Source organism: Melopsittacus undulatus, chromosome 1 (assembly GCF_012275295.1).
Source record: "Melopsittacus undulatus isolate bMelUnd1 chromosome 1, bMelUnd1.mat.Z, whole genome shotgun sequence".
Lineage (NCBI taxonomy): Eukaryota > Metazoa > Chordata > Aves > Psittaciformes > Psittaculidae > Melopsittacus > Melopsittacus undulatus.
In genome coordinates, this window is record NC_047527.1 from 63,087,466 (window position 1) to 63,104,338 (window position 16,873).

A 16,873-nucleotide genomic window follows, 5' to 3' on the forward strand; every position below is an offset into this window, starting at 1 on the left:
GGAACTTTGCTTGACAACAGCTATCAGTGACAGCTGCTTCTAGTTCTACAGTGACTAGTCATAATAGGTTTACCTATGATTGACTTAAAATCAGCCCATTTTCAAAACATAAGTGAAACCAAAATAGTGACCTTTGTAGAAACAGTAGAGCATTCTTTTGCTCATAAGACTATTACGATTTTTATAATAGTACCTTCACTTTGCCAGACTGCACTGAATAGACAACAAACCTGGTTATTCATGAAAAAAGTTATTTTTCAAGTTCTTATGAATACAGTGAGCTTGAAATTGTGCCGCTGGTGGGTCTCAACTCTGTAGATAAGAGACTGTTTACTAGAATGATATGTTGGGGGGGGGGGGCTTATTCCACTGGTCTCTACCCTATTTTATCCCCTTCCCCAGCAGTACTACCTCTGCAGTCCAGAATGAAGGTTGGGGTTTTTTGCTTTGTGGGTGGTTTTAACTTGTTTTTGTTTTCATGCAAGAAACCTGAATTGTTGCCTCAAAACTTTCTGTGACTGTTTTCTAGAGACAAGAGAAAAGCTATGACAACCTGTTATAAACTATTTTAAAGCATTGCTCGCATGCCATTAAAAATCAGCCCAAACCACTAATATCAGAAATGAAGTCAAGTCTGAAGAAAGGATATTTGCAAGGCTTGTAATGTTACAGTTAAGAACTGGCAATTCTCATTTATATATAGCCTACATAGAGATTACTTTTCATCAGAGATTCTTTTCATCCTGATCTAAAAAAGAAATGTGCTTCTACTTAATGCTGTGTCTCATTGTTAGAAAAATCATCTCAAGGAAGGAACATACCTTTTGTTTCTTACATAAAGTGACAGAGATGGGAAAGAACTACTTTTAACAGGGCTGTCTTGTGTTCTCAGCCACCCAGGTTCTCTCTTTAGTCACAGTACTTCAATTTCACCAATACAGATCCTGGTTTCTGGCTGATACACTGCAGCACCCCAAGTCAGACTGACAGGACAGTCCTCCTTTGCCATATACAGAAGCATGGCTACTCTGGCATCAATCTAATCACTACACAGAGAACAAGGAAAACAACATAATACTCTAAAGTTACTTCTATGAGTAGCATGAATCCTGTGTATTTTAAAAAAGCCTTCAGTAAGCAAACTTTCATGCTCTACAGATCACCAAAGCAAGTCATACAGAACTTAGGATTCATCATTTAGAAATCCATACCCAGTGAATTTGCTCCACTTCTAAACCTGCCTGCTACACTTTCCCCTGCATTGCTTTTAATATGGAGCTACACCACAGGGCACAGGTAACCTGCTGTTTTGTATTTTATTCCATCTCTGTTTGCTGGTTTACAGAAGGTAATTTTCTATTATCACCTCAATAATTCTTTAACTTAAGTGTGGTAAATGTGTAATCTTGGTTGTACAACGTTTGCACAGATAGAAATCTGTGGGCAGGACAATAAGGTAAGATTTACATTTATGGAGCTGCAAGAAAATACAGGATATTAATGACTTCTTCCACATACTATATTCCAGCCATGTTTGGGTTTATGATCTATGCAATTATATAGTCACCTACTATTTAGACTAGGAATCTTCCCTCCTTCAGCACATGGGAGCAACGTTAGTCAGAAAGGATGATCTTCCAGTTAAAGCAAGCTGAACGCCACTCTAGAGAGGCTCTGCTACTGACTTGCTACATAATATTGACTGAACAAAAAAACATTAACCAAAGTGTACTAATTATGTATCCTCCATTTCCTGGGAGCCCAACACACTGCCTGACAGCAGAAGTGAAAAACACTTAACTGCAACTGAAATGGGTTCAAAGCACTGTTCAGATCTTCAGGACAGCTGCCAGAATTACAATCCAGAAAAGGAAACTTCCATTCTGCCCCTACTAAAAAATATGCAGCACGATTTGTTTTGAGCAGTCGTGGTGTTCCAGTTACAGCAGCTGAGAGCACAGTCTAACCAAGTTCACCGTACTTCCTCAACATGTTTGTACTGTTCTGTAGCCTAGTACTGAAACCCTCACTGTTCTTAGTCGTCATTTCTCCATCTGTTGTCTTACTGTAAAGGAACAGTAATGTGAAGCAGTTATTGCAAGTATTCTGAAAGCTGCCAGAAATCAGTAATTCTGTATTTGGCTCAAATCTGTAGAACAGACAAGGCAGCAATGCTATCCTTTAATGGAGAGGCAAGCAGATGAATGCACACATGTGACACTGATCAGCAAGCGCAGTCCATCCCATGTACCAAATGAGGCAGCTATCTCGTATGTGTGTGTAAGTTGACACCCAGCATGCTTGCATTTAGGGAAAAAATTATTTACAACAGGAACATACAGAGCTGCCAAATGTCTAGAAAAATACCTGAGTGTAAGGCACTAACACATTTCTGCTATAGAAATCAACAGAAGAGGTTAAGTACAAACAGACAGCAAATGTGATTTACTCATTTGAGCACACACTACAAGAAAAACTATTTAAAACTGTGATGCATGCATCCCCAAGGACAGTTTAGCCTTTACATTTAAAGTAATGATTATATACATAGTACTTATGTTCAAACACTTACCTTCTTTATAGTTGTCAGAGTTAGCAAAGAGCCTATGTATCAAACAGATTTCTAAGCATTTCTAGTAAGGACACAGAAGACAACTGCATATCAGCTACCAAATGTAATTCTGATTTAGCTACTCCCTAGATAGTTCCTATCTTTCGAGGGTACACAATCCTATTTTACAATTTCATATACAAAAAGCAAGAAAATCACTCTTTTATTCAGTTTATGCTTGCTTAAACTAAACTTACCTCTCTTTTAAGTTCATTCATGCACTGGCATGTTTTTAAAATAGCTACTTCCAAGTCTTCCATGAGATCCTTTGTCTTCTGGTTTTGCTACAAGTCCAAGAAAGTAACCGACAAAACATTACACAAATACCCCAGCAAATCCCACCCTCACATCATGTGTCATTACTTCAAGTTGCTTTAGAAGAGAGCCTGTCCTTTCTAAATGTGATGTTTTTATTCGCACATCCTATGTATATTCTACTTGAAAAAGTCTTTTATAGATACAGCTATCACCAAATGGAATCTAAAAATAATAGTGATGCAAATTAACTGTTTCTGCTCAACAGGAATTTATTTCTAAATCTCACTGAGCCTTTTCTTTTTTTTTCAGGAAATTCACAACTTCCAAAATTCTTCTGTCTAAACATCCTAAAGGAGAGCAACAGCTTAAGGCAATTTTTAAGTAGTTTTGAAAAGACAAAGATCCTTTTAAATTAAAGTGGTACCTAAAATGTCATACCAAAAGTTCTATACTAAACTAAAAAAAGGTTACCTAAAGCATCCTTGTAAGACTCTAGAACACTGTCCATAGAACTTAAAGGAGTACAGCAGCCTATAGCATTTTGTTAAGGCAGCTTCAAGCTCCCACTTCTGCAAACAGGACCTACCTATGGAACAACCCAAATGCCAAGAGACATACACTGGGAAAAGAGTTCAGTAGCAGTAATTTACCATTCTTCTCTGAAATATATTGGAAACAATTATGCTAGCTGGGACTGTTGAAATAGCCATAGCTGAAAAAAAATTAGTGTCTCAGAGTCTAAATTAACATAAACATACACAGACAAAATGTGTGTAGGTATAGACATGCATACTCTCCATTTTGTTTAAAGAAAAAAATCACTCACCCAAGCAGATATGGCAAATTTTTCAGGTATCCTTATCTGTAAAACCCTGTCTCAAAGCTATTTGTCTCTCAAATGTAATGCTTTAAGTATTTTGTGTAAGTATAACATCACAAAATTACTTCTAACATAAGGTGCATGTTTTACACTCACTATAGTGTCCTTTATATTTCTTTTACTTACTTAATGTGCATATTTTTGCACCTTCTACGTGCAACTTTTTTAAAACACGAAGTGAAGGAACTGTCTAGCCAAAATATGGCTGCAGGAAAACATAAAACAGGAGAGTATCTTGTGACCTTATGAGCTCAAACATACACAGGAAGGATATCAGAAATACTTAAAGTGAACAGCATTAGGTTATTTGTTTTGCTCCAGCTTCATTAACATACAGTAATACAAGAAAGAGCAATCAGTGATGTGAGTCAAACCTAGACTTAAGACTTCTGTTTAAAAATACTCTTCACTGAAGACTCACAGTTATTCTGCTTGCTGAAAGGAAGTATGGTGAGCAAAAAGAGAGACAACTGGGCACTCTAAGAGCTCTACATATCCCCCAGTTCATGTAACCTAATCAATAATCCAGCTGGAATTACATTACATCCCTCACAAAATATGCACCTTCTGATGAAGCTGCTGAGTTATTCATTAATTAAAACACTCAATGCACAAACACACATGTGCATGCCCAAATATTTTCATGGATCATATATATGCATAGTCTTGCACTAGGCTCTCATTTCTATCACCTGAAATGTGATATGTGTGTTAGTTAGAGATGACCATTTTCTACCAGTAACAGAACTTCAAAATACCTAAGTGCACTAGTTTTGGCTGGGACAGAATTCATTTTCTTCACAGTATCTAGTATTGCACTGGTTTGGATTTGTGACAAAAATGGTGTTGATAGAACTGGGAAGTGTTATTGCTGAGCAGTGCTTACACAGCTGCCTATCAATCAGGGCTAATCACTAACACCGAGCTAAACACAGTTTTAGTTTCTTATATGGAGTTAAGGAGGATATGCAATTATTCTTCTATATGTGTCTTCTCTGTAGTAACAGCAGTCTGTATTATCAGTAAGATTTATATGCTGTTCAAACTGCATTACTGCATTAAGAACACCTGACTACAGCATCTGATTCAAAAAGGAGAAATGGAACAAAAATGGTTTCTCGGAAGTAAAGACACTCAGTTATGTAAGTACCCTACACCAGTACACATCTGCCATATTTCACAGTTTTGGTAAGATTTTGTGCTACACGTTTTCTCAGGAACAAGACCAAAAGCAAGTCAGCATCAAAGAAGCAGCTGCATTTTCCACCTCTGCTTTTCCTTCCCCTTTTGCATTTATGTTCTATCATCTATCAGATAAAAGAACTGACAGAGGAAGGCTTAATGTGCTGCTTCTCTGAAAAAGAAAATTATCAGTTAGATCTTGTGAAAAGGACAAACAAAAATTCCCTGTAAGTCTTCGAGTGTCCTTCCTCTCTTTCCACAAGATTACAGAAATGTGAAGTTTTTAGAGTATTTTCCTTTTCAATAGTTCAGGTGTGTTCCAATGTTCTGTTGAAAACAACTAACAGGAACTGGTCACTGCTGTGGGACCAAGACCACTGAAGCCTCTGAACTACTCCACCAAAGACCTAACTGTTTAAGACTGAGCAATACTTCCATTTGCCTTCTTGTTTCCACTTGCAGCTTTCATTAGCCTATTGCCACCAGCAGCCTAATTTAGCCATCAAAGAATCAATGAAGCAACAGCACTGGGGCAGGGACAGAACATATTGAAACTGTAGAAGCACAGAAGAAACTCTGGCTTCCTTGATCAGCTCTCACTGTGAGGAACACAAAGAGTTCTCTCTTCCTAGACCAGAAGAAACACTGCATTAAAAATGGCTTTCCAAAGTAGAGGTGAAAAGATTTACTTTGTTAAAAAGCTCTTACAGCTTGCATCCACACTGAAACCAGCTGCTCTAGTTCCATTTTAGCCTGTTTAGACAGCTCCAAAATATGTTCTCTGTGCTCATGACTGGTATAGGCAGAGTCTGTGAAGTCCTCCGTATGTTCCAGGATAACTTCCAGCATTGTGGAAAGGTTCTCTTTTGAAAGAAAATAAAGATTCTCACGAAGACCCTCCACCTTATTCTGAAAAAGAAACATGGCAGTTCTGTGAGAATTTATGTGGCTGCACAGTTGTGACACAAACGCAGAAAGCAGACGCACCATTTTGCATTTTCTTTTTCTCCTCAGTGCTTTCTTACTTATTCACGTTTCTCAAAGTATTCCAATGATTTGCTTTATCCAGACATCCAGCTAAGGGTTTGGTAATTTTTTTTCTTAATTTAATTATAATAGCACCATCAGCAAATTACTGGCCACTTAGGAAAAGTAACAGCAAATACACAACTGTTCCACTGCTGTCAATAAACATTTTTAAGTTCAGTAAGTTTCAGAAATTGTGTATTCAGGTTTTGTTTGATCTTTCCACATCTGTATCACCTCTTCTGAGTTATTTTCTAAATATTTACATGTAACAAATTGAATAATTTGAGGCATTTCACAAAAAAAAAAAACGCAACAAAATCAGCCAAATTCTAAATGGAGTGAGGGAGAGAATGAATAAGAAAATATAATTAAAAACTAATAAAAATAGAATAAAAAAATAAAAAAGTCACAGACTGCTAAGAAGTAAGACATGGTTCTTCACAACTGCTCTTAACTGAGTAGGAAATTTAGGAAAGCCTTTACCAGGAAAAACTGACTGCGCTACGAGATGATACAGTTTCAACTCATGATATTGCCTTTGGATGACGGTTTGCTTTTTTACATGTCTGGATTAATATTTTTGTGTGCAGTTTTAAAAATACTACCAATAAAAAAGCAAGAATTCTTCTTCAAGAACTGTTTTAATGAAGTTCGGATAGATATCCTGATACTTACCTTTATTCAGCATCAAGGAATCACCTCAACAAACATTAAGAGTTCTGAATGCACCCTGATACAGGCGGAGATGGCAAGTATCAAAAGGTGCCTTTTGGCAACAACAAAACTATCATCATCTCTTGACAGATTCTCTACTATTTTGGGACTATTATTTAAGTTAACACTGCTGAAAAGATGCAGATCTGCCATTCTGAACTTAAAAAAAAGCAAAACAAAACAACACAAAACATTTACACACACACATCCCATTCAACTTTTGAGATAACTTATCAGGCCCTAGAAAACCATACTATTTCCATTCTTACCTTGAACTCTTTGATACCAGAATATATGCTGATGGGGGCCATTTCACTTTCTCCATTTGGTCTTGAGTCAGTTACAATTTCTATTACCTGTTCCAAAGCTAATCTCATTCGATGAAAAACTCCATCTTTGTTTATACGAGCAGATTCACAGTCTGGATGCCTCAGACAAGTCTTTTTAAAGAAAGTAAAGTATTATGAAAGAGCACACATGCAGTATAGCGAAATGAATGATTCCTGCTAAGGTAAGTCTAAAGAATGTGCTACAATATTCATGTTTAATAGAATATTTATGTTTAATTCTTTGTGTTAAACTGCTATTGTGTTAAGTAAATTCATACTGTTCTCAAAGATTTTCCTCCACTCATTATTTACTCTTACACCCTTCTTTAGCATGAAGTTTAGAGTGGGGCTGAGAAAGAAGAGTCAGCTATCTGCCAGACACCATTCTCTGTGATTTATCCAAGCTGTGTAAAAGCATGCATACCCACTCACCTTCGAAGCAGTTAGAAGCATCATGGTGCACTTCTCAAGAACAGCCCTAGATGCTGCCATTCTAGCCTTTTTCTTCTCATCCTTCAAATCCTAAACATGAAAAGATGACCTGAATATTACACAATATCTAAAATGTTAACTGCTTGTGAGAATGGAAAAAGACAACTGTTGCAGATAGATGTGTTGTAAGAAAGCTTCTTTATGTCTGATAACTGCTATTTTCAGCCTAACTCATGATCTAGAACTTGATTTTGAGACAGATTTTAACTTACGCATTTATTCTTGGCTCTATTCAATTGATATTTCAAAGAAGGAAGATCTCAGAGATACAGAGGTTGTTATGTAAACTGTCACTAATTTTGCTATCTTTATCACATAGCATTATTTATAAAACAGAAAAATGAGGGGAAAAGAATAGCCGACTAGAAACATCTTTTGTCTACCTGAGTGTTGTATTTACTGCATACCAGTAATAAAGAAAGTTTTAACAGTCAAAAAAAAAACCCACTTCCTCTGTAGAAAGTCATTAAGTACAGAAAGTTTTCAAGGACTCCCAGGGAGAGGGATATACCTGCAAGACCAAATTATACACCCAGAAAAGTTCATCAAAAGGGAAGAATTTAGAGTCCAAATTGGGATAGGGGTGGGAGAGAGGGTAGAGAGGAAAACATTAATCCCTCAACATGTAAGAGGGTCTAACAACAGGAAGAACTTACAAAACTGCAACTAAGATCTCAATGCTCGCAAAGACAGCTGAGTTCATTTTGGGTGTTAAAAAGACAACTGAATGGGACCAGCTGAAAACGAAATGGTTTACAGGATGGAATTAATCCCAGTTTGCTGTAGTTTACCAAAAAAACACAGATAAATCACAGCAGGAGTGTGTTTTGCCACCTTAATAAAAATCTTATTTAGCAACTGCAGAAAATCTTTAAAATCATAATCACAGAATCAACTAGGTTGGAAAAGACCTTTAAGCTTATCCAGTCCAACCCTTACCCCAGCACTGCCAAGGCCACCACTAACCCATGGCACTGAGTGCCTCGTCTGCAAGGTGTGTGAACACTTGCAGGGATAGTAACTCCAGCACTGCCCTGAGCAGCCTGTTCCAATGCCTGAGCACCCTTTGGTGAAGGAATTGTTCCTCAGCTCCATCTAAACCTCCCCTGGTGCAGCTTGAGGCTGTTTCCTCATCCCATCCCTTGCTCCTTGGGAGCAGAGACCAGCCCCTTCCTGGCTCTATCCTCCTGTCAGGAAGTTGCAAAGAGTGATAAGGTCCCCCTTGAGCCTTCTCTTCTCCAGACTAAACGCCCCCAGGTCCCTCAGCCATTCCTCATCACACTTGTGCTTCAGGCCCAGCACTAGTTCTGTTGCCCTTCTTTGGCCCCACTCCAGCTCCTCAATGTCAGCACATTAAAAGCAAACTACAACCAAAACAAACAACCCACCCCAAAACAGCTAATTTCTGAAATTCTGACATTACATTCTGATAAATCTGACTACACCCAAGAGTTTCTAGCATACTTATTATTAACTATACTAAGGAAAAATACCCCAAGTAAAACTAACAGTGCCACATAGCAGCCTACACCCTGTAAAGTGAACAGATCAAGCAGGGGAAAACAAAGACAGCTCATTTCCAGGTAGGTATTTCCTTTAATTATATGTAGCTTTTCAGAACTTATTCTTTGATACTGAGCATGTACTTAAACTCGGAACACAACAACAGTAAAAGGAGATGTGTGAGGTTGGCCAACTGCTTATACAAATTCTGCTGGATATGAGGGACCCTGCATATCTGTACCAGACCCTGGTTCAGCTCTGACTGGGTGATTTCATTGCCAAGGGGAAGCATCTATCGCTCACAGCAGAAGTCTAAAGCCTCAGCAAACCTTTTATTTACATGCAAGCAGCAGCAAAAAGCTTCCTGCAAGAAGGAAAAGCTCTTGAAAGAGTAGCTGCACAAGAGAAGTAAAAACACCATTACCCTGACTTAAGGAAGTTTTGGCCTAAATGTAGAAAAATATTCAATAATAATAAACAAACAACAACCAACCCCAATGCAAACCCAGTAAATGCCCTATTAGGATGTAAAGTTTTCTCTTTTGGAGTTTTCTAAAATAATTACTCTGCCTTCAAATCCCTTCACTATGAGTGAACATCAAATGTTTGTCAAGTAAGAACAGAAAAATTCTCTACCAAAGTAATAAGCCATAAAAGTTAGGAGTCAAAAGATAGTGACTGAAGCTAAAAGCACATCTCAAGTAACACGCACCCAGGCTTCTGGAATGTACACAGATCAAACAATGCAGTGATATTTCTCAGGCTGAGCTTTAAAAATCAAAAGACCTCCTCCTATACCTGAAGGAGAAGTTAGGCTTCAGAGGTAGGACTTCAGCAGTTTTTATTAATCATCCTACAAAAACCCAAACCTTCAGTGAATCATCAGATGAAAGCGATGCCTTACAACATCTCTCACAGCTTGTTATTAATACTTACATTTTGCCGATCTCCAGTTAAATGGGCAAACTCTACCATTTCATTTCCAAACTGGCTGAATATTTGTACAAACTCCTGGAAACTACTGACTTTTTCTAGTTGTTCCATTGTTGCAAGAACCTGCAAGATAAGAGAAAATACTACAGATTATCAAGATCCTAAACAGAAAACATTATTACTAAACCAGAAATATTATTTGCAGACACTTCTAAATCATATTGTTTAAAATGTAGAGGTTTTATAGACATTCATAACTCAACAGCTGGAAATCAAGTCTAGATTAACAATCATGCTTCATTCAAAATGAGTAATTTGTTGTCAAACCTCAAAAAACACCTTCCTCACTCTTTCCAGTATAAGGACTAACAGTATTGCAGGATTCAGTTTCCAGATTTAGGAAAAATGTTATTGTCATTAAATCGAAAAACAAGTGCTTGAAATTAATATACAGACTATAACCCTATGTTGTAACACTCAAAGTTCAATTTCAGATGCATAAGTCTAAAACTACAGTCAAACAAGTGTTCTAATGGCTGTGTGCATTAAAAAAACACCACAGCACTCCATAAAAGAAAAAAAAAAGCTTAGAAATTATTTAAGATATAGTTTTATACTTTCTATAACAACTTACTCTAAACTCTGAAGATCTTTATTAGCTCTATGTAAAACAAAGAACTAAATGTACCCAGGTTGTATCAAGCTCTTACTCGAGATACCTAAAAGTATGCAAAAATCAGCATTTTTAGAAAAAAATCTTCAGCAAAAATTATCTTATAGCTTACAAATTACTGAAGCTATCCTGCTGAAGTCACTACAGTATGACTTATAACGGAGATTAACATTGGGGTTTTTCAGGTTAGAGGTATAGCTGCTAATCCCAAAGTAATCTTTTAAAACCACTACCTGTCTTCAGCAGGGAAGACAGTCAAAACAGTTCTTTTATTGTGTTTCAGACTGGAGATAAACAAGATACCACATGAAAATTTAACAAACTACTTGAAAGGGAGAAACTTGAATTTATTTTTCCTTTCCTGTGCCAACAGTATCTCTCTTCCCCTCCTCCCCAGAATAAAAAAGCATTCTACATACCTGATTAGGACAAACTACCACTTCCCTGCAACCCAGGCAAACCCTCTTAGAAGCACCTACTATTTGGTAATACAGCAGCTGCTCAACCTCATAGTTATAATCTATGTAAAGCAAATGCTCCACTAAATTCTGCGAGTACTGTGGAACTGACTGGTTCATCACACAACATCACACTGCAGTATCCAAGTGCCTGATGTTATGCAGCCAATTCCACAACGGCTTCCATGAGATGGGAAGAAGGAGAGAACGACAGGACTGGGAAAGTGAGGATGTAGAAAAGTAAATGTGCAGAAAGAAGAAAACATACAAATTAAGGTCCAACTTTCTCTTCTAAAATTATTAGATTAAAAAATATAGTAATTATCCTCAATCATTCTTGGTTTAAGCAAGTATAGTACTTCAGGAATAAGCTCTTGGTTGCAATCAGCTTTCTTGCAGTTACCCTAAAGCAAGTGTTTCTGTCAGGACAAATCTCTTGTCAAATAAGAATTTCAGTGAAAGCACACGCATTTCCAGTACAGCTAACAATTCCAGACATTTCAGGCAGAGCTGACATTCCAAGAAACTGCAATCAGGGAGAAACCATACAGACAGCTCTAAATTTGTCTAAAGCTTATCCAAGATGCTGTTATAATGCAAAATTCCTGTTATGCCTTCATAATTTTTCATTTAAAACTTTCTTCAACATGAAACACAGAGACAGTAATTAAAACTGTTGCAATGTTTTTAAATACAAGGTTAAAAATATGTATCAAAAAAGGCTTTAAGTTCCTATTAATAGCCGAATTAGAGCTTAGTATAACACAGCTACTGCTGCACTATGAACATCACCTTTCAGACAGTGGTTGTAGACTGACATCACTTCAGGGCACATTCATATTTTGATCCAATCCACACAGTGCAGCAACAAACCCCACTACCTGTCACTTCCCTGTTCATTGTTCTGACACTCCTAACCTGACTGATGACAGTAAGCGGAGCAAGGCTTTAAGCTCACTGATGCAGTGACTAAGTTTGATGGACAGTGAAACAGATTTTGTAAGGTAGGAAAGACGTGGGCAGGAACTTAAGAAATGCAGACAGTCTAAGAACACAGGGATAGTATACATGGTGCAGAGGCTGGAGAAACAGGAATAGGATCATTAGGATTATCAACTAGAGGTTGGGTTCTGCAGCAAATTACCATTCCAGAAGATCTCAATCACTTCATCAGTCTATGAGATTGGGTATCCAACTACTAAGCTGTTTTTCTGTCCTTTGCCCTTGGTTGACTTTACTGTTCTTGATTCATATGCGGAAGATGATGATGATAATGAAAATTAAGGTGTTCACAAAGAGGCAGCAAGAAAACTGGCACTGAAAGTTCAACATTGGGCATTCTGAAGGGAGCCTACAAAGATGCTGGAGAGGGACTCTTCATCAGGGACTGTACTGATACAACAAGGGGTAATAGGTTATGGGTTTTAACTTAAACACAGGGAGTTCAAGTTAGATATAAGGAAGAAGCTCTTTACTGTGAGGGTGGTGAGGCACTGGAACAGGTTGCCCAAAGAAGCTGTGAATCCTCCACCCATGGCAGAGTTCAAGGCCTGGCTGGACAGAGCCTTGGGTGACATGGTTCAGTGTGAGGTGTCCCTGCCCATGGCAGCGGGGTTGGAACTAGATGGTCTTAAGGTCCTCTCCAACCACAATCTTTCTATGATTCAGTATTTCAAATGAAAATACAAATGAGATCTTCTGGAACAATACTCCACTCCAAGAAGGCAGCATCTGCTCCAGCTGGCAGTACTGATGATCCTGTTCCTGCCTTTCCACCCCCTAGACTATATTATATTGCACTGTCTCTCAGTATTTGTGTGGACTTCTTAAGACCCTGCCCACATCATCCCTCTACCACAGTATTTCCTGTAGGAAGAACTGCTTTGCTATCCATTATACCAGTATCTGACACACTTCTCAGGAGTGCACTCTACAAATATCAGAGTGTGCCTGTATAAGACACTATCGTTTGTTTAATTTAGTACTAGAGATGTGAATTGCTCTTCTGGTACCATAAACAGAAGCAGACATTCTGAAACACATAGACTATGTGTAGAACGGAGAATTCAGTAAATCCCAAAAGACCGCTAAGACTAGGGTGACTTTGGCAATCAGAGTGAGATACACTTACTCTGGAATACGAGACTTCATTTTAGATACCTTCAAGATTAAATCTTGCACCTATCCTTACTATATTCATATCACTATATATATGATGATAGTTTCATATATATTTACGACTATCATAAACTATGCCCTGCTGCTGAAAGGATATATCCTTCTTTATCCTTTCATGCATGGTACAAGCATTTGCACAGTTGCTCTGTAGCCTAAATCTGTGTTAGCACTTTTGGAAAGGTAAATTAACTCCAATCACTGCCTGGCTGCAGGTGATGGCAAAAGAAAAGCTCATAAAAGGCTGCAGAAGGTATTAAATGCACCATTCTGGCCTCCAGTGCAAGAAAAGACCAAAGCTGCAAGTAACTTCAGCAAATTAATACTGATAAAACTGTGGCCACCTTCAACTACCACTGGGAAGAGCACTAAGACAGCAAATCATTGCTGCTAAGTCTAAAGCCAGACTGAAGCAGGTACTGCCATGCTTTCTGAATCCTGGACTCAGTAACTAAGTGTCCTGAATCTAGAAGATGCAAAATAGAGACCAGCATGTCTGGAAAGCAAACTAGGACAAAGGAAAAGAGACAGCAAGAGGAGTCAATGGAGAAAAGAGGGGCTCTGCTCTGGATGATGAGTTGAAAATTAATGGAAAAACCCAGGCCCTATCAGGCTCTCATTTTTCAAATATGAGGTTTTTCTATTTTTATTTTAGCACATCACAGGAGCAAAAAAAGAAAGAATACCCTACAGGCAAGACAGTGCAGTACATGAAATGTATTACACTTGAGGTTAAATGGACCTTCATACATTATTTAAATCAATTAAGTAATTTCAAGACATGTTAAACAGCACAAAGAACTTTTCATGTGTAAACTTCACTTCACTAGCACAGGCTTCCACTAGCATTCCTCACAGCTTCTTGCCTTAAGACACATTCATAATGCTTTCCTTGTCTTGATCCTGACAATACAAACATCCTGTCCTTAGCAAGTACAAGCTTTTATCGGCATTTTACTGACAGACATACTTTCCACCTCACAGCAAACAAAGTTAAATAAGCAGTAACATAGCATCTTCTGCAGCATACTAAGTCAACAGAGCAATACAGGTCATGCCAAAGGCATGAAGTCACTGAAAACTGTTATTTTATCCATTCTCGCTTATAGCCATCCCCTTTCAGATATCTGGTAGGTGAACATGTGCAACCCATTCACTTTCACCTCTTTATTTTGCACTTTCCCTGAAGATATAACAAAAATACCATTTCATTTACCACCATTCTTTAGCACTGATGGCAAGTATCAGTTAAACGGAACAAAAAAGAAGCTACAAATACCTTGTTTCTGGAAGTTATAATTTGCTTAATAACAATTCTGTCTGCTAACACCAGCACCTTTGTGACAGAAGACAGCAACAGCCTTGCAGCTTTTACCACACCCGTTTTGTCTGTAAAGATTGTTATGTGACTATCAGATTCTGGGTGATCCAGGCTTGCCACATCCGTAAGCTGTGCGATTGTTTCACCTAGAGGGAACAAAAGAAATAATCAGCATTTGATACTTACAAGAAGAGATACTGGGCCATTAAGCATTCTTAGCTTTTACTTTTGATGGTTAAAACAATTTCAGAGGAACCTACGACTTTCCTATTTTACTTCACTTCCTTCTACTGACTGTTGGTGGCACCCTCTCCATATTTAAATACGGGCCATTGTTCAGTACGGCTTCATTCTTCCATCTGTAACACACTGATTTTCTTACAGTAGTTTACAGATATTTGAGGTGGAGGGGGTGGAAAAGAGGAGTGTGGAGGGAGAAAGCATTCAATGGGAAATATTTTTGATATTTTAATAGCAAAAGTCAAATCAGTGGCAATGCATCAGTGGGATGCGGCTAGGAAAAACTACAAATTCCCCTTTGCTTTTTGAATTTCAGATAGTATTCCCATAATTTATGGATTTCCTATTGCTATAGAAGTCTTCAGGCAAAAAGAACAAAGAGATTAAAACCAGTAACTTTATAACTTATAGGAATGAAGCATAATAGGGAGATTACTGCATTTATGCTCATAAGGACCACTAAATGGTATGTTGTCAGAGACAGGAGAGAAAAAAAGGTGAGAAAGCACCAATTCTCAGTTCCTAAGCATCTTTTTATCTTATCAGCATTTAAAGTGATAATAGGCCTATTTGACCGCTTTTATTTTTTAAGTGGTTAAAATTTCTACAATGCACTGAAGCCAATGGATCTTCTTGTCTGATAAAAATCAAAGGCCCCAATCCCATTAAATCTTCTGGAGTACCCTACATAATAGAGCAATAGAGGAAAGGCATAGAGCAGTTTCCTATTCAATAACCACAGAAGGAGTGCTGGAAGACTGAACTAAAGCAAGCTCTGAGACACGCTTTTTGTTAGCATGCAAGACAAGGTGATCAACCCACAACTAACTTTCAGATCACCCCTGAAGATAAAACCTAGGGCATCTAATTGAGTCCCCTATGACTCATCTTCAAAACCTCAACTACGGTAATCCACCTAAGCAGACAAAATACTCCTAAAGCCTGGTAAAGCCTGTGGTTCCGCAGGAAGAACCTGAGGGTGCATTATTAGTCAGGAAATACCACACACGAACACTATGGAACAAGAAAGGCCTGACAGCCCTTCAAACCACAAAGCTCAACACTTCATAGTGTTTACGGATAGCTTTCTCTCTGACAGCTGTAATCCCCTGAGCTCCTAAATTGCCTGAATAGTTACTGCACTATGGCAAAGAATTTCCAGTACTTGTGCTAGGATCAGACCAGGTCACAAAAACCATGCCACAAATAATCAGGGGGTCTCACTAGTATAAATATGCAAATATGATAAACCAAGGAAGGAAGCACACACAGCATCATTACCCTTATGCTCTAAGATTCATCTTCTTGAAGATGAATTATTAAGTCATAGGTGAACCATCTAGTCATACAAAGAGTAATCACAGAACATAGAAAGAGTCGCAATATCTGCCTGTCAAAAGCTCCAGACAGCCCTAGAAACTTGAGATTTCTGACAACGTAACAAAGGCTTCCTTCTCTGCCTGCAGATCTGCAACTGCAGCAACAGGAGTGGTGCCACTGCAGTAAGCTATAAGGAACAAGACCTGTTAGAGTAAAAAGACTAAGCTAAGGACTATTTAAGCCAGTTAGGTATATACATCCACAGGACACATCCGAGAGTGTCAAAGGAGCAGATCACTGTAATTCTGCTATCATGTCTGGAAGACTGTGGCAATTAGGACAGATTTCTAATACTAGAAAGGCAACTGTCAGACCCATCTTCAAGAAGAGCAACAAGAAAAATTCAGGCAATTTTCAGCTAGTCAGCCTCACATAGTTCCCAGGAATATTATTAAAATCATCTTAGAAGCCATTATCACATACAGAAGAAAAAGGCAATTGGGAAAAACCATCACAGACCTGTGAGGGTGAATAGTCTCTTATCAATCTGAATGTTATATGATGACATGACACCATCTCTGGAAAAGGAAATAATGGATGCCATGTACCTCAACTTCAGCAAAGCTTCCAAAGTGATGTCCCATAATTTCCTTACAACTAAATCATGAGATACAGACTGAGCATGTAAACAGTAAGGTGGATATGAAATGGACCCGTCCATTGGGACAGAGGATGGTAATAAGTGGTACAAAGTC

At 38.1% G+C, this 16,873-nt stretch overlaps 1 protein-coding gene across 1 annotated transcript in view; it reads right to left on the reverse strand.

Annotated features, from left to right (window-relative positions):
• The window catches only part of CTNNAL1 (catenin alpha like 1), a 55,674-nt gene that overhangs the window by 16,122 nt on the left and 22,679 nt on the right, over positions 1–16,873 (reverse strand). The window contains exons 3-8 of the mRNA XM_034060900.1: positions 14,517–14,704; positions 9,935–10,054; positions 7,436–7,525; positions 6,944–7,114; positions 5,640–5,840; positions 2,809–2,895 (exon numbers count right to left, since the gene is read on the reverse strand). Coding sequence (XP_033916791.1) covers positions 2,809–2,895; positions 5,640–5,840; positions 6,944–7,114; positions 7,436–7,525; positions 9,935–10,054; positions 14,517–14,704 — 857 coding nt within the window. The remainder of the gene's footprint in view (positions 1–2,808; positions 2,896–5,639; positions 5,841–6,943; positions 7,115–7,435; positions 7,526–9,934; positions 10,055–14,516; positions 14,705–16,873) is intronic.